The sequence below is a fragment of the Momordica charantia genome, assembly GCF_013281855.1.
Source record: "Momordica charantia cultivar OHB3-1 chromosome 10 unlocalized genomic scaffold, Mcharantia_2.0 BLBB01000010.1, whole genome shotgun sequence".
In the NCBI taxonomy this organism is placed as follows: domain Eukaryota; kingdom Viridiplantae; phylum Streptophyta; class Magnoliopsida; order Cucurbitales; family Cucurbitaceae; genus Momordica; species Momordica charantia.
Window position 1 is genome coordinate 5,548,408 of NW_028275158.1, and position 26,017 is coordinate 5,574,424.

The following is a 26,017-nucleotide window of genomic DNA, read 5'->3' on the forward strand; positions in this document are numbered from 1 at the left end:
ATTATTATATTTTAAAATAATTGATCCGTATTTTTATAGATAACGTAGATGGTGTTATTTATTGTCAAATTCGAAGAACCTAGAAGAGAGAAAGAAGGCTAGCAACATTATTGTTGTGCTTGTGTTGGTCAAAACAGCTTCGGCAATCAAGCAACAATGTAATATGTGAGCATTTAATAAAGGAAAATTTATTGTAATATGAGCATGTGTAGTCTATTTATTCACATTATCATTGTCTCATTATAAATAAATTTTTAATATTGTCAAATCGAGCATAGCTCAACGATAATTAGTATATATCTCTCGTAAATAGGTTGTTTCGATGCACGCCCTACATGTTGTACTAAAAAAAAAAAAATAATAATAATATTAATGGATCTCGTATCATTCTTAAATGACGTTGACATTACTTACCATAAAATTTCTAATGCTCTCACGGTATTAGAAATTTTCTCCTTCTCAACTTGAATAGAAAACATACATGTGCCAAAATAACCTTACATGCCCATGCTCGATATATGTTGTCTTGTTTACCTTTGGATCTGCCATCCAAAACCAAATCTCTTAACAAACATAGCGAATCATTAAACATATAGTACGATATAATCCTCATCTTTCCAACACATTATATGCAACATACACCTAATCATACATCGTGGAATTTTTTCTCTTTAAAAAAATACCTTAAGCATCATTAAAAATGATAGAGAGCCTAGTAGCTTAAAAAAATACTTGTAAACAAAGGGTAAAGGCACTTTCTGCTCTGAAGTTCATGAAGTTTCAAAAGTTACACTTTTACTCCTAAACGATCTATAAGAATCATTTGACAATTACTTGACCAATAAATAGAATGACATTGAGCTTATTCTTCGTTCCCTCTTTTCTTCCTCTGACGACCTTTGCCAGCATCATTATAAAGTCGAGATAGATAAATTAAGGCTTATTTGGTAGTGTTCTCATTTTCAATATTTTTAGAAACATAAATGTTTAATTACTTTTTTATGTTTCTTTTTCCCATTTTTTAAAACTATTGTTAAATTACGTAGAAACAACAAAATCAAATTTCTTATTCATAATTTCAACTTTTTTAAACTATTATTGACATAAAATGTATATTAAATATTAAATATATAATAAAAATGTGAATATTTAATTTAAAATTTAATTTAATTTAAAAACTTTACTTTTTATTTCAAAAGTTTAGAAAACGAAAATAAAAAAAATGGTTATCAAACTTGTTTACCTTTATCTTTTCAATAAACAAGAAATAATAAACTATTTTTATTTACTAAAAAAAGATAAACAAGAAACGAAAAACAAAAAGCAACAAATAAAAACTCCTTAAACAAACTACACAAACTAGAAACAAATTAGATCATTTTCAAATAAATATCCTAAACAGTTGATCAAATTAAATAATTTTCCACAAGACAAGAAATGATGGAAAAAACTCATTTCATGTTGTTTGATTGTAACCTTCCTTGTGTCAGTATCCTGTGGTCTTTTTTTCTTTCTTCTCTCGATTGAATTGTTATAAAAGTTTATTCTATTTCCTATCTGTTACAAGTAAGCGTTTTCGTTCTCTCTATGGGCATTTGGCTCATTGGTAAGTTTATATGGTATCTTGCTACAAAGTAAACCCATATTTAATAGGTGGCTTTGTTTGATCCCTAAATATGTGTCTTATAATCATACAAATTACACAAACTCAAGCTACAAACCAACAAAAGACCCAAATTCCGATAATTCATTCCTCTCCCAATCCAAACACAGCTCCACAAATCCAAGCTTCTCAATTCTATATATACAAACTTGAACTGATTAAAATTACAACACAAACATGAAACATCTCCTTAAATAAATGTAATTATAAATTTATCATTCATCAGAAAAAGCTTTCATAAAAGTACTTTTATTATATAATTATATTGTTCAAATGGATTTAGCCATGTGGTTTTTCTGAGCACAGTATCCTAAAAAAAAGTATTTCAGTGCCCCAAGCTTTCCAGATCTTGAATCAAAATATATGGTGATAACGAAGGAATCTAAATATCAGGGCGCTTGGTCTTACTCTCAACCAGGATTCAAGCAATTCTAAGATGCTGCAACGCTGTCCAAGACTGATCAGGCTCTAGCTCAACCTTTCTGATCTGTGTGGCTCCCCAGAAAAGAGGGGAAAAAAGAGTTTAATTAAGTGTTGCTTTTGAGTTTTGTGGTTGTTTAACGATGTGGGAGAGTGTGCTGGAATTTTTAATGAGATAGCTTTTGAAAAATAATTCAGTAATATAACACAGTTGATTTTTTAAGATAAAAAGTTTAAAAGCAATAAAAACAAAATTATTGAGGATAAAAATATTGTGAAGAAAAGTATCGGCCCTGTTTGGTAGAAGGCGGAGCCTCCACTATAAAGGTAAGCTCTTTCTTCATCAAAGGTAGAGCTCATTCTTCTTTGGTTCTCAAGGGAGATAGAGATTATCCTTGGAAAATTTTTGTTTTTGGTCAGTCAATTTTTACTCTAAATTTTTTATTTAACCAAATTAAACCTAGATTTAAACTAAGTAGTGCAAATATCTTTCATAAGGTTCATGTTTGAAGCACCATTAAACATAAATTCAGGTAATACTTAAAGAGACTTTTCCCAAATATCAAGTTACCTTGGCATTTTCAACACAAACGAAATCCCTGTAGCATGCTTCCATCTGCAAATGTGGGTTCCATAGCACAGCATCTGACCAACTGCATTGAAAATGAAAAACAGAATCATAAGTTATATACAAACAAAGAAAACTGACGACGTCCCTGCAAACACATACCAACCGAAGCATCAATAAATCCTACTCACTTTGTGTTTTTGATGAGTATGGTATCACCCAAGCCATTATCCAAACTCAACTCTCCAGGTGCATCAAGATAAACACAATCAACAAATCCAGGAAAACTGACGACGTCCCTGCATGGTTAAAAATTCCGGTAAGAAAATTGTAACAAACCTTTCCTATTTAATAACTTTCAAGTGTCGAGACCCGCTTACATACATTTTGACTAAACAATATGAGGTACCCCATTCGTTTCACGAATTCTAAGAAGAGAACATGAGGAAAATTGAGTAAGGGTGGAAGGAGTTGGTATGTGTCAGGACTCGGGAGAGGATATTTTGTAATATGGAAGTTGTGGTCTGAGGGCACTTTAGTCATTCTATTATACAGACTATGTATGCATATGGGGAGTGAAGTCACCGGCAATAGTCAGGCTGATGATGTCTGAAAACCTTCGTACTTTCTTTTTTCCTTCTTTTAATCAATGCATTGGTAGATAATCTCTCTCCTAATTGTTCTATCAAAATATTTGGTTAAAGAACTCAGGTAGGAGTTAAGACATCATGGATAATTAAAATTGATTATTTCCATTTCTTGAAAGATCAAGTTCCGAGTGAAGATAATTCCAATTAATTTCAAGACATAAATGAAATCTCTCGGACCACAGTTGTCACTCATGAAAGCAAAGCAGAAATTGCTTAGCACCAAGTAACAACTACAAGGAACAGCTCCAGAGGAATCTAGCTAGTAAACGAACAAGAGAATCTATATGCAATTTAATACAGTAGCTATTTAAAAGGACTACTTAAACCTTTCTTCCACACCCTCCAATGGATTGGTGGGATCTGGATCTTTGTTCAATGTTTTACAACCCTTCAATCCCTCAACTTCTACTCCAGTTATAGAGGCCTGTGTGACAATAGAAGGATTGAACCATACATATCAATGATAAGATTTATATTGAGAATACAACTCAAATGAGTTTTTGTGCTCTCACACGGAAGTACGTATGCAACGCTGTAGTAAATGAAAATGGCTTCTTGTCAGTATTCTTAATTATTAGCTCTGTTGAAAGGCTCTTCTCAGTAAGAATAATCTGCAAACAATTGAAAATAATTATTAAAACAACTGCTGATCACAGAGAGTCCGAGTTACATTTTGTAATCCACGAGGCAGAGATTCTCAGAACAAAAAAGTAAAACCCAAGCACAAACAAGCAACCTAATCATTTCTAATAGGCCCATTCAAAGTTTTTACAAGTTAAAATGTCGTTTATGTTTTTGGTAGAGCAAGTAGCAACTAACCTTGTACGTAGCTTGAAAACTGAAATCCCACATTGAACGACTATATGCATCATCCTTCAGTTCAAGAGTCACACCAGGATTGCCTTCAACGCTTTCGGAATCAAGGATGGACCAGTCCACATTCCTTGCAAATCCATGCTGTCAAGTATCACAGTCATAATCATCTCCAAGTCACATTAACTTAATGAACATGATAAAAAGTACAAAATAAAATAGAATAAAAGGTCAGTAGGAGTTAAAAAAAGAAATTTCACATTTCTTAATAATTAATATCCACGCTGTGCGTTTTCAGCTAGAGAATTGAAAGAATAAACATAACTTAACGACATGATTTTAGAAAACCATGCAATGATGAGATTTTTTTTTTTGAAAAGGAAACATTTAGATTGAGCAGAGATAACTAACATATTCTCACACTGGTAACTATAGAGCCAATAGCTCGTTTTACTAGAATGATTAATTCAATAGGCCCCAAAGAGACTAAAAGCACTACTCGCAGTAATAAAAACATACATGAAGTGAATCGTGATACCTGCTGTATAGGGCCAGGTCCAAATTGTGGGAAACAATGTGGAATGCCTCCACTATCATAAGAGGAACGTTGTCAGTATTTCAACAGACATATCTTTTTCAAGTAATTTAGGCCTTATGCTATTAATTAAACAGGAATCTCGGTCTTAAATAAATGCTACAAACAGATTCAACCTCTTGTCAATCTTTTGATCCAATCATGTGGGATTCGTCAATTTCCCTCCATTGCGCATTTTTTCTCTCATCATTAGTAGAGTATACAAAGCAAATCTGATTTAATTTTCTAGGAATACTGGACTCAACTATTAGACATTGAAATCGGAACATGTGGAGAAATATTACAGTTTCAAAGTTTCAATTCGTAATGGAAGAGGAAAGTCGGATGACGAACATTCTACCGATACATTAAGAAAATGAGAAAACGAAAAAGAATGAAAATCAGGCAGTAAGAAACCTGATTGGTTTTTTCTTGTTAAAAACAGCATCTGGGCGAACAAATAGGAGATCCTTGCCATTTGCGAGTTTCCAAGATGTAATGCATCCTCCGAACAAGTATACATCAGCCTCACTGAAAATCGATAAAATGTCATGTACGTTTCACAACTGCATTCTGAAAATCGATCAAATGTTATGTACGCTTCACAACTTCATTCCTAAGCACCACAATGCAATATGAAGTTTTAATTTGCAAAATGTCAAACAATTAGAAAAGTAGAAATCAAAAACCGTTCTGAAATTGAGGTGAAGATCGAAAATCCTCACCTACCACTCGTAGAAGTGAGCACAACTTTGGGTAAATTTCCTTCACCTTCAGTAACATTCATCCCCAAAGTAGCAAAATCTCCTCTCAGACTTGCAGCAGCAACTCCCTTATATTTGTGCCTGAACGCTCACAGTTTTGAAAGAGATTCCTCAAGGATATTCAAATGAACTTTCTCGCCAAAAAGCGATTACAAAAGAATCCACGCCGAAAAAGGAACTTACCGGTTAACTCGACGAAAGCACGGAGAATACTGAGTGGGGAGGGCGATTTTCATGGAAGAAATCGACATTCTTCTGTTTCCCGAATCTCGAAGAAGAAGATCGAAATTGCTTGATTTAATTTCTATGTCGCGGAATTAAAATTCGCCTCAAATCCATCTTACTTACAGTCGCTATGGTCGTTATCCATTCGTTCTATGGATTTATGGAATTAAATACGGATATTCTCTCCGTTTTCTACAATAAAAGCGTATCTGTATCTGTATTCTGTATCTGTATTCTGTGTTGGTCTTTTCTCTTTTTTTCCGCCTCTGAAACAAGTATTGGTATTGGTGTCAAGGAGAAATGTGGTTGTCCAAGGAGAGGTCACGATATTATGGACATGCATATGAACTACACGTTGATATTGATAGATATTTAGAATAAGTAATTACAGAAATTGTGAGTATTCGTGTAATTTTTTAATTAGTAAATAATATTTTAATTATAACTTAATTAGTCTATTTGATCATTTTTTTATCATCATATCTAAATATATAAGTAATATACAATGAAAATTTCGAAACAAAACCATACCTAGAAATTATTTGAATCAGTAATTTAAGGTTTAAAGTTGCTTGATTATATTTTGTTGATAATTTATAATCCAATCTAGTCTTTAGTTACATAATTGAACAAAATACGTTAAATATATATAAATAAAAGGATGTAATCTATACTATATTAAAAAGGTAAGAGGTAGGAAAAACATTTTTGGACACTTTTGCCCTTTACTAAATTTACAAATTACAAATTATACCATTAATATATTATTACAAATATTAAATTAATTATTAACTATTAATTATCCATACTATAAATGCATGGAATATAAAAGGTTAGAATGCAAAAAGCTTTCTAACAACCTAAAATTAATTTATTCTTTAATTAAAATTCATACTAGAATTTTAAGAGTTTTAGAATTTGAAAAGCTTTTGTAACGTTTTATCTTCTACTACTATAAAAATAGGTTTTCTTCTACATGTTTTTCACAAGTTTCAATACTTTTTTATTCTTAGTTCCTTCAAACATCTCTCAAAGATAATTCAATCATGAAAACATCTCGAGATATTTGTGACATATTCATTAAGTTGCAAAGGAGACATATGTTGAATCTACATATCTCGAATACTAGGTTTGTGACATTACCATTCCACAATTTTACAAAGTTGAATAATAGTATATGTCAAGCAATCTTCAAGAATGAGCATATTTACTCTAAAAGATGAGTGTATAGTAAGTATTTGGATTTTTTTTTTTGTTACTATTGTTATTTTTCTAATTAGTGTGTTTTTTATTTGGAATGTTTCTTTTTTTAGCAATTTTATTTAGTTTAGGATTTTGATTTTTCTTTTTGTTACTAATGTTTTTTTTTATTGTTTAGTGTACTTTTTTTATTTGGACTGTTTCTTTTTTGAGCAATTTTATTTAGAATATTTGTTTAAAATATAGATAATTACAATCTCATGTTTTTATTGTTGAAAAAAAAAACAATCACAGAAGTCAATACATAAAAAAATGTTTAATTAATAAATTAATTATAAACAATAATTTGTATAGAATCTTAAAAGGTGGAATATAAAACTTTTGGTCATTTTATTTTCTAATAATATAATTTGAAGAATTTTTCTTTAATAATTTTAATTATAATATAAAATTAAATCAACAAAATAATTTATATTTAATTAAAAAATTCAACAACTCTAAACAAATATCTAATAAACAAATAAAATATTAAAAAAATAAAATAAAGGACCTATGTTGAAATAATTTAAAAATAAAAATATTAAAATACCTATTTACTTTTTTATTAATATATAATTTTTTCCTTTACTTTTAATTTATTTATTTACAAAATATATCATTAACAATTAATTATAAATAGTATATTTAAAAAATAATTATAAATAGTACATTTTATTATTAGTAATTAGCTGTCAATAATAATAAATATATATAAAAATTAATCTTAATTATTTTTAAAAATAATTATACTTAAAATATTTTACATGAAATTATATAAAATTTAAGTTACCTTATAATTAAAAAAAAATTTACGTGCATGGCACGTGGTAATACACTAGTAATCATAAAAGCCTTGAAAATTAAAATTATTATACCCAAGTAGTGGTGATACAGAAAGTAGAACATGTAACTTTTTTAATACAAAAAAGATGACCTTGTATGATCTAATGAACTATATAAGAACTTCCCCGACCATAATTATTTTGTGTTGTGCTGCTCATAGCTCTCATACTCGATATTAATGAATTCTCATCATAATGTCTCGATTTCTATAGAATGAGTTACCAATAGCACCAATTTCATCACCACCCTCTCGAGATCCGTGGTCCTCGTCTTGGGTGACATTATCGAATCCAACCTCACATAAAAAATGACTTATTCCTGGATTATTTGAATGTCCTTCTTCGGTCTGGTTGTAAGCATTTTTGTCCCCTCCTCCACCACATGTTGTGTCATCATCATTTCCATCATCAGTACTGTCATTCTCATCATTGCTATTCTTTGCAATTTTGCGCTTCCTAATATATGGTCGACGAAGTATTTGTCGAATAACTTGTAACTCTTGTATATCGTAGCATGCTTCCTTACATATATTCAAATCACGCTCCACATAAAAGTTATATTCGTTATGTACACCTACCTCTTCACGAATTATTTGTTATACATTGATACCAACATTTGCAGCCATGTCTGAGACTGTAGGATCCAGATTGCCTAATTCATCATCAAGATGTGATGGTCGAACCCATTGAAAAAATGGGTCATCACTATCATCATTGGGGTCCGCTCTAACTTCCACAAAGTCAAGATAGTTTGTTTCTACTACTCTTTCATTATCAGCCTTCATGTCTCTAATCTTTAATTTCATGTTGTAGTAGTAGTAAACAAGTTTATGTAGTTTCTCGTAGGCTAGCCGATTACGTTGCTTTGTGAGCACTAAAGCAAACGTACTCCAATTTCGCTCACATGCAGATGATGAAGCTATTTGAGACAAAACTCGCATGACTAACTTACATATGGTAGGCGCACTAGTACCATACATGCTCCACCAGTCCCCGTAAAAACAAAATCAACAATAGTTAAAAATAATAATAGAAAAAAACTATACCATATATGTTAGAATTAGAAATAATTTAAAATTACAATAGTTTTTAATTCTACTTACATGCTACCATTTTTTTCCTTCATCCAATAGCAGCTCAATTACCAAAACTCTTTTTTTATCTCTAAAATATATGAGCTACATTCAAAATTAACATATTACGTAAATTCATATAACAAAAAATAAATATAATAAAATTGGTTTTATAATTACCTCTGATTCCAGAATCCCCAAAATTAAGACATGTTGGAAATAATTTATTATAAACTTGGTGTCCAGCCTGAAGTAAAATAGCATCCTCACCAATATTCATACCATATTGATGTTTTGGATTCAAAAAATGAGCTATGAATATGATTTGGTTAGTAACTTAGTATTCGATACTAAAGTATGTATGCTCATTAAAAATATATATATATTTACGTTAAACTAATAGAATTGACTTTAACTCCTTTCAACATAGTTCCCAAGTAGGGGTATTCTTTTATGATCAGCTTAAATATCTTAACTTGAACAAAATTATCATTGATGAAAGTTAATTATGGTCAATTTATTTGACTAACTCATTTTTCATATGGCTTTCCAAGTAGAGTTGTTCCCTTACGGTCAGCTTAAATATCTTAACCTAGATAGAACCATGTTTGGATAATATAGTAGAGCCAAATTATTCAAATTCAACACTCTAATACAGATAGATACCAATGAGTTATAATTAGAATGAAAAATTATCAGCAGCATGAAGAGGGTAAGATAGTGTCTTATCCCATCGGTTCTGAATTACCTTATTGACCCAACCTCTACCTCTGATCTGACAGATAATGTCTTATGGTCTTTAACCTGATTAGAAGCATCAACTGACTTTAAGTAAACAGTGGTACCTTTTTACAGTATACCATGAAATTAATGATAGATAATTTCGTTGGTCCAATCTATCCATCACACATGATAGTGCATCCGTAAGTTCCCCACTTTGATTTTTGTTTATTGACATATTCCTTCATCTCCTCAAACTCACGATCTAAATATTTTGTATGAATTTCATATGACATCGGCGTATCAATTCTCATACCTACAAAATATTAAAGTATTTCAAGGTCTATGCAAGTACAGTAGTATTAAAAAATTTGATCAACATAAGTTAATAGACTTACCAGTTTGTTGTGCTACAACTATCATATTTTTGAAATGATGAGATTTTGCTTTGTTGGCTGGGACATTATCATAAATGAAAAAACGCGAGATAAGACCACCCAATGTATGTTTAGGTCCCTCTTTGGTGAACATATTTTTTATTCTCTTCTGTCGAGAACCTACTGACTTGTAGTATGAAGGCTCACGCATACTACTCGACTTTTTGAATTGACTTGAGCCTTGACCCTGCTCAAATCCACCCCCACGAAGCTCTTACTCCACTTGTGCAGTATTTCTTGAAGTACGCATGACTTCACGAAAATGTTTTCTTTCTGTGGGGGTCAGTTCTTCTAGGTACATCTCAACATCTGACTCAGAATTATCTTAATTTTGATGACCTTTCAAGTTATCTTGTAGCCCATCTCGTATTTCTTTCATCTTTTTTGTTTCCTTTGCTTTAAAACTAGCTAGCATTTGTTGTCTAATTTCAGGTGGCACATTAGGACATGGTCTGGTATTTTTTTTTTTTGTCCTTACCATGATGTTTGAATCTAGTGATCTCACCCCTTTTAATCACCACATTGCAAAAGTTGCATATAGTTCCATATTGGTTCTCCTCAATTGGACGACAAAAAGTCCAAACAGAGCTTGCACGTCCCCCTCCCATCTATAATTGAAACAAAAGAAAAACACAAATATCAACAAAAATAATTTTAATATAAAATTATGTCTAGTATAATAGATAAATCACTATTTAAACTTACAAAAAATTATTTAACATTTGAAATAGTTAAATACATCCATAGTAAACTCTTAACACAAACTATAAATTACTAATATAATAAAATTAATAGTTAAAACCTAATAGAGATATTTTAGACGTGAATTAGGGAGAAAAAATGAGTGGTATTTTCATTATATCAGTAAGTTAAAAAACAAAAAGAAGAAAAAACTCCTCTAAATAGCAGATTGAAATATAAAACTCGTAAATTAACCACTAATACAGTGTGACTAAAAACTTGAACTAACTAAAAATAACAATGCAACTCTAATAAAATAGGTAACAAGCTTTTAAGTTTAGTTAATGAAATAACTTATACGGGAACAATGTAACTCTAATAAGATAGGTAACAAGGTTTTAATTTTAGTTAATGAAATAACTTATACGGGAATAATGTAACTCTAATAAGATAGGTAACACGCTTTCAACTTTAATTAATGAAACAAGTAATATACTATTAGAGATAGATAAAAATATTTCAACTTAAGAAACTAAGAAAGATAGGATAATTACCAACCTTGAATTTTGAGATTAAAGTGTGATTGAGTGAGTTTGGAAGAATAGTAAGAAAGAAAAGGAGAGTATTGAAAATCTATGAGAGAAATAATAAAGCAGAGCACGAGAATAAAAGAGAGGATTGAAAATTTGAGTTGGAGTGAGTGGTGCAGAGTAATTCAAAAGTAGGGGTATTTATAGTTGGTAAAAATAATAACAAATGTAAAATATATTTAAAAAATAAAAATAATTAAAGTGAATTAGAAATATGTCTGGGAGTTGTGTAAATTTGATTGGAAAATTTAATGGATGATTGATTTAGAAATATGTGAAAAAATTGTGTAGATGTAAATTTGAAAAGAAAAGTAGGTAAAAAAAATATAATAAAAATAATTTGAGTGAATTAGAAATGTGTTTGGAAGTTGTGTAAATTTGATTGGAAAGTTGGATGGATGATTTATTTAGAAATATGTGAGAAAATTGTGTAAATTTAAATTTGAAAAGAAAAGTAGGTAAAAAAATAAAATAAAAATAATTTGAGTGAATTAGAAATGTGTTTGGAAAGTTAAATGAATGATTGATTTAGAAATATGTTAGAAAATTGTGTAGATTTAAATTTGAAAAGAAAAGTAGCTAAAAAATAAAATTTTAAAAATATTTTGAGTGAATTAGGAATATGTTTGAAAGTTGTGAAAATTTGATTGGAAAGTTAAGATGGATGATTGATTTACAATTATGTTAGAAATTGCGTAGATTTAAATTTGAAAAGAAAGTAGGTAAAAAAAAAAAATAAAAATAATTTGAATAAATTAGAAATGTGTTTGGAAGTTGTGTAAATTTGATTGGGAAGTGAGATGGATGATAGATTTAGAAATATGTTTGGGTAGATTTAAATTTAAAAAGAAAAGTAGGTAAAAAATAAAATAAAAATAATTTGGTGAATTAAAAATGTGTTTAGAAATTGTGTAAATTTGATGGAGAGAAGATTATTTAGAAATATGTTTGAAAATTGTATAGATTTAAATTTGAAAAGTAAAGTAGGTAAAAGATAAAATAAAAATGATTTGAGTGGATTAAAAATATGTTGAAGTTGATTAGAAAATTGGATCCATGTTTGAAAATAGTGTAGATTTTAATATTAAAAAGAAAAGTAGATTTAATAATAGAAATTGAAAAAGAAGTAAAAAGTAAAAAAACAAGAAAGTAAAAAGTAAAAAACGACAAAAGTAAAAAGTAAAAAATGAGTTAGGGTAAAGGAAAAAGGAAAAAGGCAAAAAAGGCCAAAAAAAAAGAAAAAGAAAAGTAGAAAAAATGGGTGACTCGACAGAAATTCTTCTTATTTTCAAATTAGTTTTCAAGATAATTCCGACTGATTTTTAAAGTTAAAAAAAAAAAACTTTAAATGTTTAAAAACTTATCTTAGAGCCACATGGATTAGGAAACCTATTCTAACCTAAATTTTATTTCAATTACCATTCCCAATGATAAGAGTATCATCCATTATGTTCTTAATAAATATGCCAATGAGTTTGTCTTCTGTACTACCAACACCATAAATCCATAAATCTCAACATTTTTCTTTCTACCAAAACAACCTCAATCAAATCTCATATGGCTAATTGGAACGATCTTCCTATAGAACTAGCGGTAGTAATTGGAGGTTATTTAAGTACATATATCGATTATGTTCGATTTCGAACCGTTTGTAGTTTATGGAGAAATAATTTGTCCAAATGGCCCCAACATTTATGTTCACATCTTCCATGGCTAATGCTTCCTCACTATCACCCCAATCACCAAAATCTTCGAGGCTTCTACAACCCTTTAAACCACGAATTTTTTTACTTGAGTTCGTCTGAATCTAGGGACCAATTTTGTTGTGGCTCGTCTAATGGCTGGTTAGTGATTTTGGAGAATGGGCTCAATTTGAAACTCCTCAATCCTCTTACCAAGTCCCAAATCATTCTCCCTCCAATCTCTTCTTTTCCTGACATTGGAGAGTATGAGTATTCAATTGTCCATCCAACCATCAACAATTTTACCTTGAGCCAAGTTCTTGTTCATGTTGTTTATTTGGATAAAATCATCTTCTCGCATTGTTCACCTTCGTCGAATGATTTCGTAGCCGTTGCCATACACGGTAGATCTTCAAATCTGTCTTTTACCAAGTTTGGTGATGAAAAGTGGACAACCATTTGTGCATCTTCGTTACAACGTTTTCAAGATTGTATAATTTTCGATGGGAGAATTTATGTCATTGATACTCATGGGGAACTTACATTCTCTCATATCGACACTCCAACAAAGATGGTGAGTATGGGTTTAAGACGACCTAAGTTGATGGAAAAATCCAAGTTGTATTTGGTCAAAACGGATGATGATAAGTTGTTGCTGGTTGAAAGACTTTTAACAATTGAAGTCATTGAGGTTCAAGATTGGAATTGTTGTAACTACAAAACAACTGGGTTCAACATATTCAAATTAGTTTCGGGAATGAAAAGGTTTGAATGGCTCCAAATTACCAACTTGGATGAGTATACTATATTTTTGGGGTTGAATACTTCCATTTGCATCTCGTCGAGATGTTGCCCTAAATTAATGGGTAATCATATTTATTACACAGATGATCAAGCAGAACGACATATTCAAGACAACATTGGTAGCCATGATTTTGGCATATTTGACATTGCAAATAAAAGTTGTCGAAACATACTGGATGATTACGGTCCTCCCAATCTCTTTGCTTGGCCTCCTCCTATTTGGGTAACGTTTAATCCTTATTAATCTTCTTTTTCTTTTTAAATATTTATTGTCCCTGCACTTGATTGAGTGTAGTAAAATAAAGTTCTTCAATTTTGGGTAATTGCCTAATTACTTTAATGGTTTGATTTTGAATTATTACATGTATGGAGAATATGGAAGATAGAAAGAATGCTTAATTACTTATTATAAAACTAATAATTTTGGTATTTTAATAAACCTAAATTATATAGGCTCTTGATCCAACGATCTATTTACACTTGGTTCAACTAAATTGAAACAAATAGATTATTATACAATTATTTGTACAAATAACTTAATATTAACCATATTAGTATATATTGCAATGGTAAAATAAATCCACATTAACTTTAATCCAGTCATTTGGAGGTAGACCAAGGAGTTTCACAATTCCTAGAGCTACCGTGAGTCTCCGATTGCAAAGGGATTTCAAGAACGTATTGTTGAACTTGGTCGCATTCTTGTCCATCAAAATTGCTCAAATACTATTATAAATGAGTTCGAATTCTTCCGTATGTAACGCCTCTATCAAATGAAATAGTATCTCTTAAACCGATGGTTGAAAATTTCAAGCAAAGGAGAGTTAAAATCTTCCATTGTACTTTCAATGTTTTAAAAATCTCATTAAATCATTTCATAAAAAAAAAAAATAGAATTTAGTCACCATCATTTAATAAATTTTTAAAGGTCATAATTATAATTTTATCTCCAGTATAAAAAAATTATAACAGGAATAATAGAGGGGTAGTTACGTTACGTCTCTAAATAAGTAGTTAAACGATTTCAGCACCAAACCAACATCGATCGAAAATTATTCGAGGGCACTGGTTTATTCTGTATCAGTTGATTTTCATTATTCACACAGTATCTGGGTGGGCCCATCAATAACGACCTGAACTCGGACCTGAGCTTCGGTTCACTCCCACCTACTGATTCATCGGTTCATTGTCACACACTCGAAAAAAATGTGGCGGCGGAGTTTCAGCAGCGCCGCCGGATCTACGGCCTGCTTGAAGAATAAGAAATGGGACGCAGTGGTAATCGGCGGTGGCCACAACGGCCTCACCGCAGCCGCGTACCTAGCTCGGGGTGGTCTCTCCGTCGCAGTACTTGAGCGACGCCATGTTCTTGGCGGAGCCGCTGTGACCGAAGAGCTCTTCCCGGGCTTTAAATTTTCCCGATGCAGCTACCTACAGAGTCTCCTCCGCCCATCTGTCATCAAGTCGGTTTAACTGCTTTCATATTTAATTCGTGTGTTCGTTTTTCTTGATTTGGTCGAGTAATTGAGTTTACTTATCGATTATGTTTTGTACCACCTCTTACGGAAGTCAGGGAACTAGAGCTGGCGAGGCACGGATTGAAGCTTTTAAAGAGGAATCCATCGTCGTTTACGCCTTGTTTGGATGGACGATATCTTTTGTTAGGGCCTGATAAGGACATTAATTATTCAGAGATTTCCAAGTTTTCCAAACGAGACGCAGACGCTTATCCCAGGTGTTTTTCTTTGTTCATATCAAGCTGGACTTAATCCTTCCATCTTATTCATTTTGTTATTTTAGATATATTTTAATCGGCTAATGCAAAATCAAGTTGTTCTAATATAGTACTTATGTTATTTGAGCGAGAGTAGTGTACTTCCGAAACCACTTACATCATCCAGGAAAAAAATAATGGAAGAAACGTTTTGTTGCTTTAATCCTCTAAGGATAGCAAATAATTCATGTGCTTAGAACTTCGAATGCTACCTAAAATTGACTGACAAGAAGATGGGATCTATTGACATAGTTAAGTCAATAGTCCGATTACGTTTAATAGATTAAGTATAAACATCTTATAGTTTTGAATTTTTGGTGTAGATATGAGGCTCAATTAGAAAGATTCTGTAAATTCATGGATCTTCTTCTGGACTCACCCACGCCAGAAACCCTGCATGGTGTTTCATCCTTAAATTATCGGCTGAGGGATAAGTTAAAAAGTTCAGTTTTTTGGGCTAAATGTATTCGGAGTGGCCTTTCTTTGGGCCAAAAGGACTTGGTGTAAGAGCTCTATCTCTATCCTTTATTTCTACATGTTGATCTAATCTTGGTTTCTTGCAAAATGTTGAAACTTTTGTCAATTTATTATTGAACTTTGACTTTAAGAAGACTGCAATTTAGCAGTTTAGCCCATTAAAAAAATATATATATTTTTTGAAAATACAATTCACGAGCTGCCTTAACATCCTTTTTGATGTATGTTTCTTTTTAATAAGATCCATTTTAAGTATGTCTTTTTTTGAGAATATCATTTTTAAGTATGTTTTTTTTTTTTGGCAGAGACTTCATGGACCTTTTGTTTTCTCCAGCTTCAAAGGTTTTGAACAACTGGTTTGAGGTTGTCATCTGATTTTTGAATGGTTGCTCTGCTCTTACAAATTCTATGTATTTTTTTGGGATAAGTTGTAAAGTTCATATATTGAAAATTTAATTGTTCGATTTGTATTTGATATGAGAATGATCAACTCTCTTTCCCTCCAGGCTCCACCTATGCGGTTAATTTTCTATGTTGCAGTTAAAATTTAAACTATGTTCTTATTTCACATTTCTTAATTTTGATTATTTAAATATATTTTTCTCGTCTTTCCAGAGTTGCTGCCCGTTTTGGTTCCAATTTTTCAATTGACCATATACGAAATTGGAAATTATTTTTAGTCCTTGCTAATTCACTTCATAATCTAATAATGCTGTAAAGTTCACTTTGGTAGGAACTTTTTCTCTGTTTGATAGTTGATGCCTAAATTGCTTGTTTGTTGTCTCAACTCATCCTTCATCATAATTTTTTTAGGAAGATGTTCTGAAAGCTACACTTGCAACGGATGCTGTCATAGGGAGTGTGGTAAGAATTCTTATATGTCAACAACCTTTTTGTTTTTGGTATTGTTAATTTCACATGATCAGAATGTAATTGAAAAACTTCTAGTTTAAACTTGTGAAGTCTCATACTATCATGGCACCCATTCTCCAGGACTCCTTCGCTTCTTTTTAGCCATGACTACTTTTCTTTTTGCTTCCTGGTTTTCTTATGACTTCCTCTGGCCAGAACTATGCTGCTCGATTAACTCTTATTCAGAGAGATTCTCAATTGAGATAACTCCCAAACCTCACCTCCTCCTATTCTATTAATCATTTCCTCAAGGGAATCTCAGGTTCTTACTTGCTAACCTCGGTCTCTTATTAGCCATTTTCTTGAGCTAGAAATTATTTTTAGAGGATGTAGGATAGACTTATTTGAATTGGATGGAAGAAAAACCCTCAACAATTGCTTGCTTCATTATACCAACCAAATTCATGTTTCTGGAAAACATTTACAATTTAATCATTATGTACGTGAAAGAACTAACTACCCATTTTTTAAATTTAGAAAAGATTATTTGAACAGCATTTCTCATCAAAATTTTCTTCACCACTATTACTTTCAGTTAAACTCTATGAATTAGTATCGAGTCTAGTGGATGACAGGTAAACTATAGACTTCGATCTCTTTGACACCATGAATTAAATCCTTAGTATCCACCTACTTGGGATATCAAATACTATGTTAACTTTCTTGCTACCAAACAAGGTTTTTGAATGTCAATGTCAATGGAAATGTCGAGATATCAATTTTATGAAAATGTTGATGGAAATATTGATATGATATCGAAAATTCATAAAAATACAAAAAATTTATGAAAATACTTAAATTAACAAATGAGTATTTCCATTTTTAAACGAGTTAAAAATTCTTATTTTTGATATTATGTCCATATTAGTGATAATTTGTTGATATTTTTTATATTTCGTTGATCTTTTAGACATTATAAATATATATATATATATATATATATATATTTTTTTTTTTTTTTTCTTTTTGATGAGAAACTGCACTTTCATTGAGAGACATGAAAAAAGGAGATACAAAAAGAAACGGGCATACACAAAAAAAGCCTAGCGAAGGGAACCCTTGAAGAAACGGGCTCCAATCCAAAAGAATAAGACCTAATTGATAATTACAAAAGGCCTTAGTGACCGAACCCCAAACAGAAGTATGTTGATGAAAATATCGATTCACCTCTTACGTTGATGTTGAACTCATGAACATGCGATTGAAATTTAATACCCTACTATGAAATCCCATAGAGTTTGAAAAGAGCCAGTACATTGAGGTACTCTCCCAACTTTCTCACTCAGGAGTGAGAACATATAATACCACTATTTGCTCATATTAGTTGATGTACTATAGAGCTCAAGATCATTAACATTCTTACATTTTATCTCTCAACAGTCAGCTCTCATTTTCAAGTTTCAAATTTTCATTGTCAAGAGGCAGATATGAAGGATCGGTTACTTTTGCATGTTTTTGTCAGTTTGTTTGTTAATGGCTATTATATAATTAACTGACAATGGCTATTATATAATTGAACCAGAGGGACGTGCTTAATATTGTGAACTATACAGTATAAGAATTTGATCACTAACATCTATCTTTCTTACTTGATTTCGTATTGTAGGCCAGTGTGCATACACCAGGCAGTGGATATGTGCTACTTCATCATGTGATGGGTGAAACAGATGGTGATCGTGGTATTTGGTCGTACGTATCTCTGTTGTTGGTTTGACATGTAAATTCCACATATCAAAAGCCGTAAATTACCTGTCATTCCTATCCATTTTATGGAAAATTTAAAAGCATTGATTTTTCAAATGGCCAACTGACCCGTCCAATTTCATAAAGGCTGATATATGAATGATCACTCCTTTCCCCTGTCAAGGCTGATGTATGATTTAGTATAAGGTCGCAATTAAATTCTAATTTATGAAAATATTGTTCATTTAGGATGTAGTTTAAATCAAAGGTTCTGCCAGGTATGTCGAAGGTGGCATGGGCTCTGTATCAATGGCGATTGCTAATGCAGCAAGGGAAGCAGGTGCTCATATTATCACAAATGCTGAGGTACAATTACTCTGTTTTCTTTCTGTAATTTTTTCTTTGAACACGCAAACTTTTTCATTCAAATTTGAATTTGAGGCAATGGATACTTTGTAATCCAGTAATTACTCTTCGTTCTTTTAATTAACTTCTCATTAATAAAAGTATTGAGCCGAATACAATACTTATTGTATATCATTTTGCTAGTTATATAAAATTCAAAATTGAATGATTATTGAAAAATTACAAACTCAAAAAAAGAGATTACTAGAAAACTTGCCAATTACAATATGCAACATATAATATTACCAGAAAAACTGCAAAAAGTATTGAATTTACACATGAAGAAGCTACTTGAAATTAGTCAAACCAACAAACCCATGGAATTGAAGTTTTAATCATGCTTTCCCTCACGGTGTTTGTTTTGTCTTTGTAGACGTTTTTTTTTTTTTGGATAAGAAACATTATATTGACAGAAGGCGTAGAGCCTCAAAATAACAGCTAAGGGCAAGGGGAAGAGGGTTTCCCCTCCCAAAAACTAATGAAGAATAGCTCTCCAATCTTGCATAATCGTAAATCGATGAGAGGCTATAATGCTTTCCCTCACGGTGTTTGTTTTGTCTTTGTAGACATGTTGAAAGTTTGCTCTATAGGAGTTCTGCCTATAATCACTTCAAAACCAAAAGATTGATAACTCTGAGTTAACATGCCTTCTTCCCTGATTTTTTTTCTCGGTTTCTCATTGTTTGAAGTTTAATCATGGTTATACTAATGGATATTAGCAGTTGCAAGAAGTTCCTCTTCTTCTTTTCCCATATATATACAGTAAACAGACTTTCATTAGGAAGATGAAAGAACAAAATTCTAGGAAAGACCTACTAGAAGACGGGTTTGAGCGAAGGAAGGGGAATACCTTGCAAGACAATTATAAAACCAGCCTCAAGATTTAGCCACAAAAAATAAAGAATAATTACAAAATAAATTGGAATTTTGAACCCAACGAGAAGTATTTGAAAAAAGCCACATCTTATACATTCTCCTTAGAAATAGATTGATGTGGCTTTTTTCAATACTTGGGATGGAAGAGGGACAGATGCCCTTCACAAGAAATATATCTCTTATAAAGAAGTATCTCTTATATGTAGAAGAAAGATGTTCTCAGCGAACTCATCCTTCTTCTTACCGTTATATCCAATCTTTTGGTCCTTGCGAAAGAAAGAATTCGGGATAGTTGTGCTGCAGACTAGATAGATTCCTACTTTCTAAGGATTGGATGGATATGGTTCTCCAAGCTAAACAACCTTTGGGTCCTGGAATTACGTCTGGTCATTGCTAGTTTGTCTAGATTTTTATCTTGTTAAGTGAGATCCAAGTCCGTTCAGGTTTGAAAATATGTTGCTCCTCGCGGCTCCTTCAAGCCTCTTTTCTTTCGTGGGAGATTCTCTGGTCTCCCAGAAATAGAATTGGGATGGTTTTCGCTTGATGAGAAAGCTGAAATCTCTTGAAGGTTTCTTTAAAAGAGTATGTGTTTTGAAGGTGTGCCTAGGGCGAGGCATTAGGACCCCTTGTACTTTGAACACAGCCATGGTGCCACCTTGGCAGTTGGCACGCTGTTGCCACGAGGCAAAGCAAGCACCTGGTTGAAGGCACATCTTTTTTTTTCCCTCTATTTTTTAAAATGGTTTTAAAGACCCACGAATCTTAAGTTTTTAACCCAACAGGTGCAAAAAACCCTGAAGGCTAATTTTTAAAGTCGTCAAATGATTATTTGGCTATTGTTAGGCTCTTCTTTTGTAGTTATTTGGGCAAGGTTCCCTCCACCCCTGACCCCTAGGATGTTCTTTTGTGGCCTTTCTTATAAATATATCTCTCTGTTTCTTATTTAAAATAAAAAACAAAGGAGCAAATTATTAATCTGGCTTTTGTTGTCCTCTTCGTAATAAAAATCGCAGATATGCATATAATTCACAATAATTTATAAAATTGCTTGCTGTTACAAGTTTTGTTTTTTGTTTTTTGTTCTTCTTTTCTTTGTTAGGTGTCAGAATTGATGGTTCAGGACTCTGGCAGAATAGAAGGGGTCAGTATCTGTATCCTGTTGATTTTGAAGTATTGATCAGAAAGTGATGACGCTGAAATTATATAGGTTCTTCTAGCCGATGGGACATATGTGAAAGCTTCAACTGTTCTGTCAAATGCAACGCCTTATAAAACGTTTATGGTATGCAATGTAAATTTTGTAAGATTTTAATTCTGCTTGTAAAAGGTGCGGTCACATTAGCACTTTATAAATTGTAATAGCCTGTCGAATTTGACCACAAATTTCAGAATATCAATTGCATTTTGTGCTTTTATGCACCCAGGAACTAATGCCTAGTGATATGCTTCCTGATGAGTTTCTTCGTGCTATTAAACATGCTGATTACGGATCTGTAAGATCTCTTTCTTTCTTTCCTTTTTTTTTTTTTTTAAATTTTTATTTCCCCCTGATTCTTCTCTATTTGAGAGTTCTGTATATTTTTGAGCATTGTTTGCCAGGAATGTTATTGGTCAAATTGGTTTTTCATTGTTTGCTATGATTGTAGTTGGGTTTAATTGTAACAACTTTTTAAGTTTGAGGGTAGAATCATAATAACCTTATAGTTCAGGTGTGATTTTAGATTTTATTTATTATTAATATTTATTGTTTATTATTTGTTTGATAACTGGGAGTCGGAGTTGCGTAATAATCATTATGTTTCATGGGTCGTTTTGCATTTTTCAAGTTGCTACTAATGAAATTATTACAATAGAATTTGATGTTAACAACTTTTTAAGTTTAGGGGTAGTTGCTCAAATTAAAAGTTGAAATTGAGATTATACCAACCTCTTTCATGGGTGGTTTTTTTCACTTTCCCCAACATTTTATTACTTATAAGTGAATTTTTTGCTTCTTCTCAAGAAAATTGATTCAATCTCACTTGATGCATTTTTTGTCATCCAACAAAACAGGCAACTACCAAAATTAACTTAGCAGTTGAGAGAATACCCCATTTTCGTTGTTGTAAGTTGAGTCCAACTGAAGCGGGACATCAGCTTGTAGGTACCATTCATATTGGTTCAGAAAGGTATGTTAGAGTAGCCTGTCATCTAGTTATCAGCTTCTATTTTAAATTTGGGGAAGTGGTGGAAACTGATAATCTTCTAGTTTATGCTCAAATAACCGCCAATAATACAGGATGATACATTAAATTAGTATTTGACTACTTCAAAGAATTCTCTTCTTAGACGGCAAGTGTAAGCAAAATATTCAGATTGTGAAGGGAACTGTTGCACGTCATTTCTTCTTTCCTCTTTATCCTTGCCACTGACATTAAGTTGTACTGAAAAGATGAGAGATTGATGTAGCTATCTAAAACGTGAGCAGTTTTTAGATAATACATTTGCTAGTGTTGGTTATCTCAGTGTAATGTCTTCTTGCTGGTCAGTTTTTTTGGTAATTAACAATTCGGCATCCAACTTCACCATGCAGGATAGAATGCTTTTCTTTCAGTGTCATGCAACATAGCATGTAGTTCCTTACAACTTCAGTAGTTAAACCTTGTGTTTCTGATTTAGTATGGAGGAGATTGATTCGGCTTGTCAAGATGCTGTGAATGGCGTACCGTCTAAAAGACCCGTTATTGAGATGACAATCCCCTCAATACTGGACAAGACAATATCTCCTCCAGGTTTACAACATATTTAGTTCGTTCTACTTGAGACATTTATATATATTTGTATACTGCATTCTTCCAAAGGCGTATGCTTATTCTATTAACTTTTATTGTTGGTGCGACCAAACTGGAGAAAAGAAAAATATCTATAGTGCCTTTTAATAATTTTTAAAAAACATTGCACAAACTACCCTTGAACTATGACTCTCTCTACTTTTTTTTTTTTTTTTTTTGAGAGATGAGATGGTTGATGTACAGTACAATTAGAGATGGTTGATGTATTATGGGATATTTACTGTTGGTTGTTAATTGCACCTTCAACTTGTTATGTAAAGTAACATTTATAGTGAGTTTGAAAAGAGTACTTTCAACTTTCAAGCACTAATTAGGTGCTTCTCCAAGAGCACGTCCACGGCTTTCCTTTTTTGTTGTGTTCTTAAGGTTCTGATGATTACCTAACCAAACACTAAAAATTTTGGAAAATGCTTTTAATGGCTGAAGGTACCTTTCACCCTTTCAAAAGTCATCTCAATTTCATTCTTACTATTTGGTGATCTGTTAGCTATGCATACTTAACTAGGATATGACCTTCCATCTATGTGATAAGCAGTTTGAATTTATCTACAGCATATTGTGACTGAATTGATGGAGTCTTTCGTCTTGTAGGCAAGCACGTGATCAATTTATTTATTCAGTATACTCCATATAAACCCTCTGATGGTTCTTGGGAAGATCCTGTTTACAGGGTGAGTTCAATTCTAGAATGAATTTGAAGCTGTTTACTTTTTGCACTGTAGTGAGCATTGATATTTTGTAGAGTTCCCTGTTTTGGTACCTATGCTTTCTTTCATCTCTCTTCCAATTACTCGCTCAACACATACCATAATTCATATATATGCCAGTTTGATGGCTCCATGGAAATCCTATTTATAGGGTAAGCTTGGTTGAAGATATCTTGGATTCTGTGCTTGTAGGTTTAATTTGCATTATATTAACTTGTGTGAAACTTGTTTCTAATCATCTTTATTCCCATCGAGAAATAGAACTGACTAATCCTAAGGCAAAGGGTCGAGAAACTCAACGCCACTATTCTTGAACAACTTGGAATTGAGCATTCCTTCTTTTCGCACTTCCTTGCCCGGGAAGGTGGATCAAAGAAAGGTAGCTTGCTTCTCTCCTGAACTGATGGCAGCTTATGTAGTGGTAGGCCTGCCGGTGATAAGTTGGAAGAAGGTGAGGATGACGTCAAGTCATCATGCCCTGGGCGATGTTCCGACTCGCCAGTCATTATGGATCTAATGACATGGCGAGGCAAAGATAAGAAAACGCGAAGCGTTCTCTTGGTTTCCTTTCATTCCCTTGTTTCGTCGTGGCACACCCCACACACAAGCACCACCTGGCTTAGGGGACCAGAAAACGCCTTTCGTTTTCCCCCCTTCGTCGGCCCTTGCGTGAATTATTTAATTTCATTAATTTTGGTGCATATTATCCAGCTTATTGAGTTCTCTCTCAACAGGAATCGTTTGCTCAAAGATGTTTTGCCTTGATAGATGACTACGCCCCTGGCTTCAGTTCATCAATTATTGGCTATGACATGTTAACTCCTCCTGATCTTGAAAGAGAAATTGGTCTGACAGGTAAAATAACTTCTGCAGGAATCGAGTAATTTGGAAACAAGCTGGACTGACGTAGTTTCCTGATTAATTCATCTATAGTCTTCAACTCTTCCTCGTGGAAAAGTTTAGTAAAATTACTTCGTAAGTATTTTAGTAAAGAGTACCTAATAAAATAACAAATCCTTTAAATTTTTGTTCTTGGAGTAGTACTTTGTTGCGCTTAAATTGCTTCTCACAGAGCACTTAAAATGCTTCTAAAGTTTTCCAGAAGCACCGGCCTCGACAATTGTTGACTGGAAAGTGTTTTAACTTCGAATTGTGTCAAAATTTCCTTTTGCAGGAGGGAATATCTTTCATGGCTCCATGGGGTTGGATTCGCTCTTCCTTTTGCGGCCAGTTAAAGGATGGTAAGTCAGTCAGTCATTCTTATAAGATCATGGGGACTAATTTCTGAAGAAAAATTTAGAAATGGGAAACCTTAAATTTTTACCTAAACTTAGGTGGGTAAGTCAATTTGAACCACCTCTAATTTCATCCATTTGAATCCTCAACTTGCAAATTAGAATTAATAAACTAAATTTAAAAATTACATATGAATCAACCAATAAATTATACAACTTTCAACTAACAAAATACTCAGATCATGTAAAGAAATACCCAAATCCAATCAGGAAAATCTAATCCATCCACAAAACAGAGCAAATAAAAATGCTCAATATTTAGCTACAAAATATCAAAATTCAACTAATTAAAAGGATTTTGTACCTATAAAAATAGTCTCATCCAACTATAAATGTTCATAGCTAGCCACAACTTGATAGTTGACTTATTTAAGTATATAGTTTGAATTGCAACATTTATTTAAGTTCGAACAATTAATGTTAAAGGTACTCACCCGTCCAATTTAGGGTATATTTAGAAATTTGTGTTTTGAAATTTGTGGTGGGGCTTGTAAAATCAGGTCAAACTACAGAAGTCCAGTTGGAGGGCTGTACTTGTGTGGAAGTGGCGCCCATCCTGGAGGTGGTGTGATGGGGGCACCTGGTCGTAATGCAGCACTCGTGGTTCTTCAAGATTTGAAAACACGACTTAGCTGAGCTCATTAACATATACAAAGCAGACCATCATTTATCCAAAATCTCACCCTCTTTTCTTGTGCGCTGAGTTGCTATGTGAACACTGTGAAGGGACAAAAATGGCTGATGTTAGGGTGTAGTTCGGAATCACTTTTTGGGAGGGTGGGAAGTGTTTTCAGTCGAAACGACCATGGATTAGTTAAGCGAAAAAATTTCAGTATTACGGTAGTACCATATTCCCTTTGAGCAGACTATGAATAATTTTTAATGTTGATGAATTTCACATCATTCTTAATATGATGTTGACATGACAAATAGTGAATGGAAGAGTATTCATGCTCTCGTAATACCTAAATTTTTTTCATTCGTTGAGTGGTTGCTGGGGTTCATAAAAAAAAAATAAATGGATTTGAAATGAGTTCAAACCAGGTGGTTGCTCATCTAGCAATCACCAACTGGTTGCTCATCTAGCAATAACATTTGTGATTTTGAAAGCTTGCATTATAAATTTGACTAAAATTTGTTGTCTTGATTATCAATTTTGAATTCACCATTTGTTCAAGTCAAATTGGGTTGTCTTGATTATCAATTTTGAATTTACTTATTTTTCAAAACTTAACACATTCTTAGCGCATGTCTTTTTTTTTTTTTTAATTTTTTTGATACAAAATGCATGTCTTAATTGTAGAGTAAAATT

The 26,017-nt window shown here is 32.3% G+C and overlaps 2 protein-coding genes and 1 pseudogene across 9 annotated transcripts; 1 reads left to right on the forward strand and 2 right to left on the reverse strand.

The window, feature by feature from the left end:
• Nucleotides 1-1,896: 1,896 nt before the first annotated feature.
• On the reverse strand, nt 1,897-5,833 carry LOC111008446 (Galactose mutarotase-like superfamily protein). 2 transcript variants are annotated; one of them, XM_088119214.1, is made up of 10 exons: nt 5,636-5,833; nt 5,414-5,533; nt 5,106-5,219; nt 4,653-4,704; nt 4,121-4,258; nt 3,814-3,912; nt 3,628-3,725; nt 2,843-2,950; nt 2,655-2,736; nt 1,897-2,145 (listed from the first exon to the last, which is right to left on the reverse strand). In XM_088119214.1, exons 1-10 carry the CDS (start codon nt 5,701-5,703, stop codon nt 2,137-2,139), a joined length of 888 nt encoding a protein of 295 aa, XP_087975340.1. In that variant the 5' UTR covers nt 5,704-5,833; the 3' UTR covers nt 1,897-2,136. The 2 variants fall into 2 exon arrangements, with proteins under 2 accessions (XP_087975340.1, XP_022136851.1); XM_022281159.2 differs by having other exon boundaries at nt 1,897-2,150; nt 5,636-5,831.
• A 2,101-nt stretch (nt 5,834-7,934) lies between these two features.
• Nucleotides 7,935-10,596, reverse strand: LOC148208438 (uncharacterized; annotated as a pseudogene).
• Nucleotides 10,597-14,788: 4,192 nt separating this feature from the next.
• On the forward strand, nt 14,789-25,684 carry LOC111008342 (FAD/NAD(P)-binding oxidoreductase family protein). 7 transcript variants are annotated; one of them, XR_002601095.2, is made up of 16 exons: nt 14,789-15,208; nt 15,319-15,480; nt 15,843-16,022; nt 16,302-16,359; nt 16,810-16,860; nt 18,515-18,597; nt 18,870-18,957; nt 20,972-21,013; nt 21,080-21,154; nt 21,297-21,365; nt 21,925-22,040; nt 22,531-22,643; nt 23,295-23,374; nt 24,284-24,385; nt 24,585-24,651; nt 25,206-25,280. XR_002601095.2 is itself a non-coding variant. In XM_022281001.2 (16 exons), the coding sequence occupies exons 1-16, from the start codon at nt 14,952-14,954 to the stop codon at nt 25,339-25,341; spliced, it is 1,698 nt and encodes a 565-aa protein (XP_022136693.1). In that variant the 5' UTR covers nt 14,792-14,951; the 3' UTR covers nt 25,342-25,684. The 7 variants fall into 7 exon arrangements, 2 of the variants coding, with proteins under 2 accessions (XP_022136694.1, XP_022136693.1); XM_022281001.2 differs by lacking the exon at nt 24,284-24,385 and adding an exon at nt 24,145-24,265 and having other exon boundaries at nt 14,792-15,208; nt 25,206-25,684; XR_002601094.2 differs by lacking the exon at nt 25,206-25,280 and having other exon boundaries at nt 24,145-24,385; nt 24,585-24,632.
• Nucleotides 25,685-26,017: the final 333 nt, after the last annotated feature.

Bases quoted from the DNA above. Each gene is read 5' to 3' on its own strand.
- LOC111008446 (XM_022281159.2), bottom strand. From the start codon at position 5,703: ATGTCGATTTCTTCCATGAAAATCGCCCTCCCCACTCAGTATTCTCCG. The intron at 5,220-5,413 runs GTGAGGATTTTC...ATCGATTTTCAG, and splicing joins CTCACTTCTACGAGTGGTAG to TGAGGCTGATGTATACTTGT. The intron at 3,913-4,120 runs GTTAGTTGCTAC...AATTGTTTGCAG, and splicing joins GTTTTCAAGCTACGTACAAG to ATTATTCTTACTGAGAAGAG.
- LOC111008342 (XM_022281001.2), top strand. From the start codon at position 14,952: ATGTGGCGGCGGAGTTTCAGCAGCGCCGCCGGATCTACGGCCTGCTTG. The intron at 21,155-21,296 runs GTATGCAATGTA...TTATGCACCCAG, and splicing joins CGCCTTATAAAACGTTTATG to GAACTAATGCCTAGTGATAT. The intron at 21,366-21,924 runs GTAAGATCTCTT...CCAACAAAACAG, and splicing joins AACATGCTGATTACGGATCT to GCAACTACCAAAATTAACTT.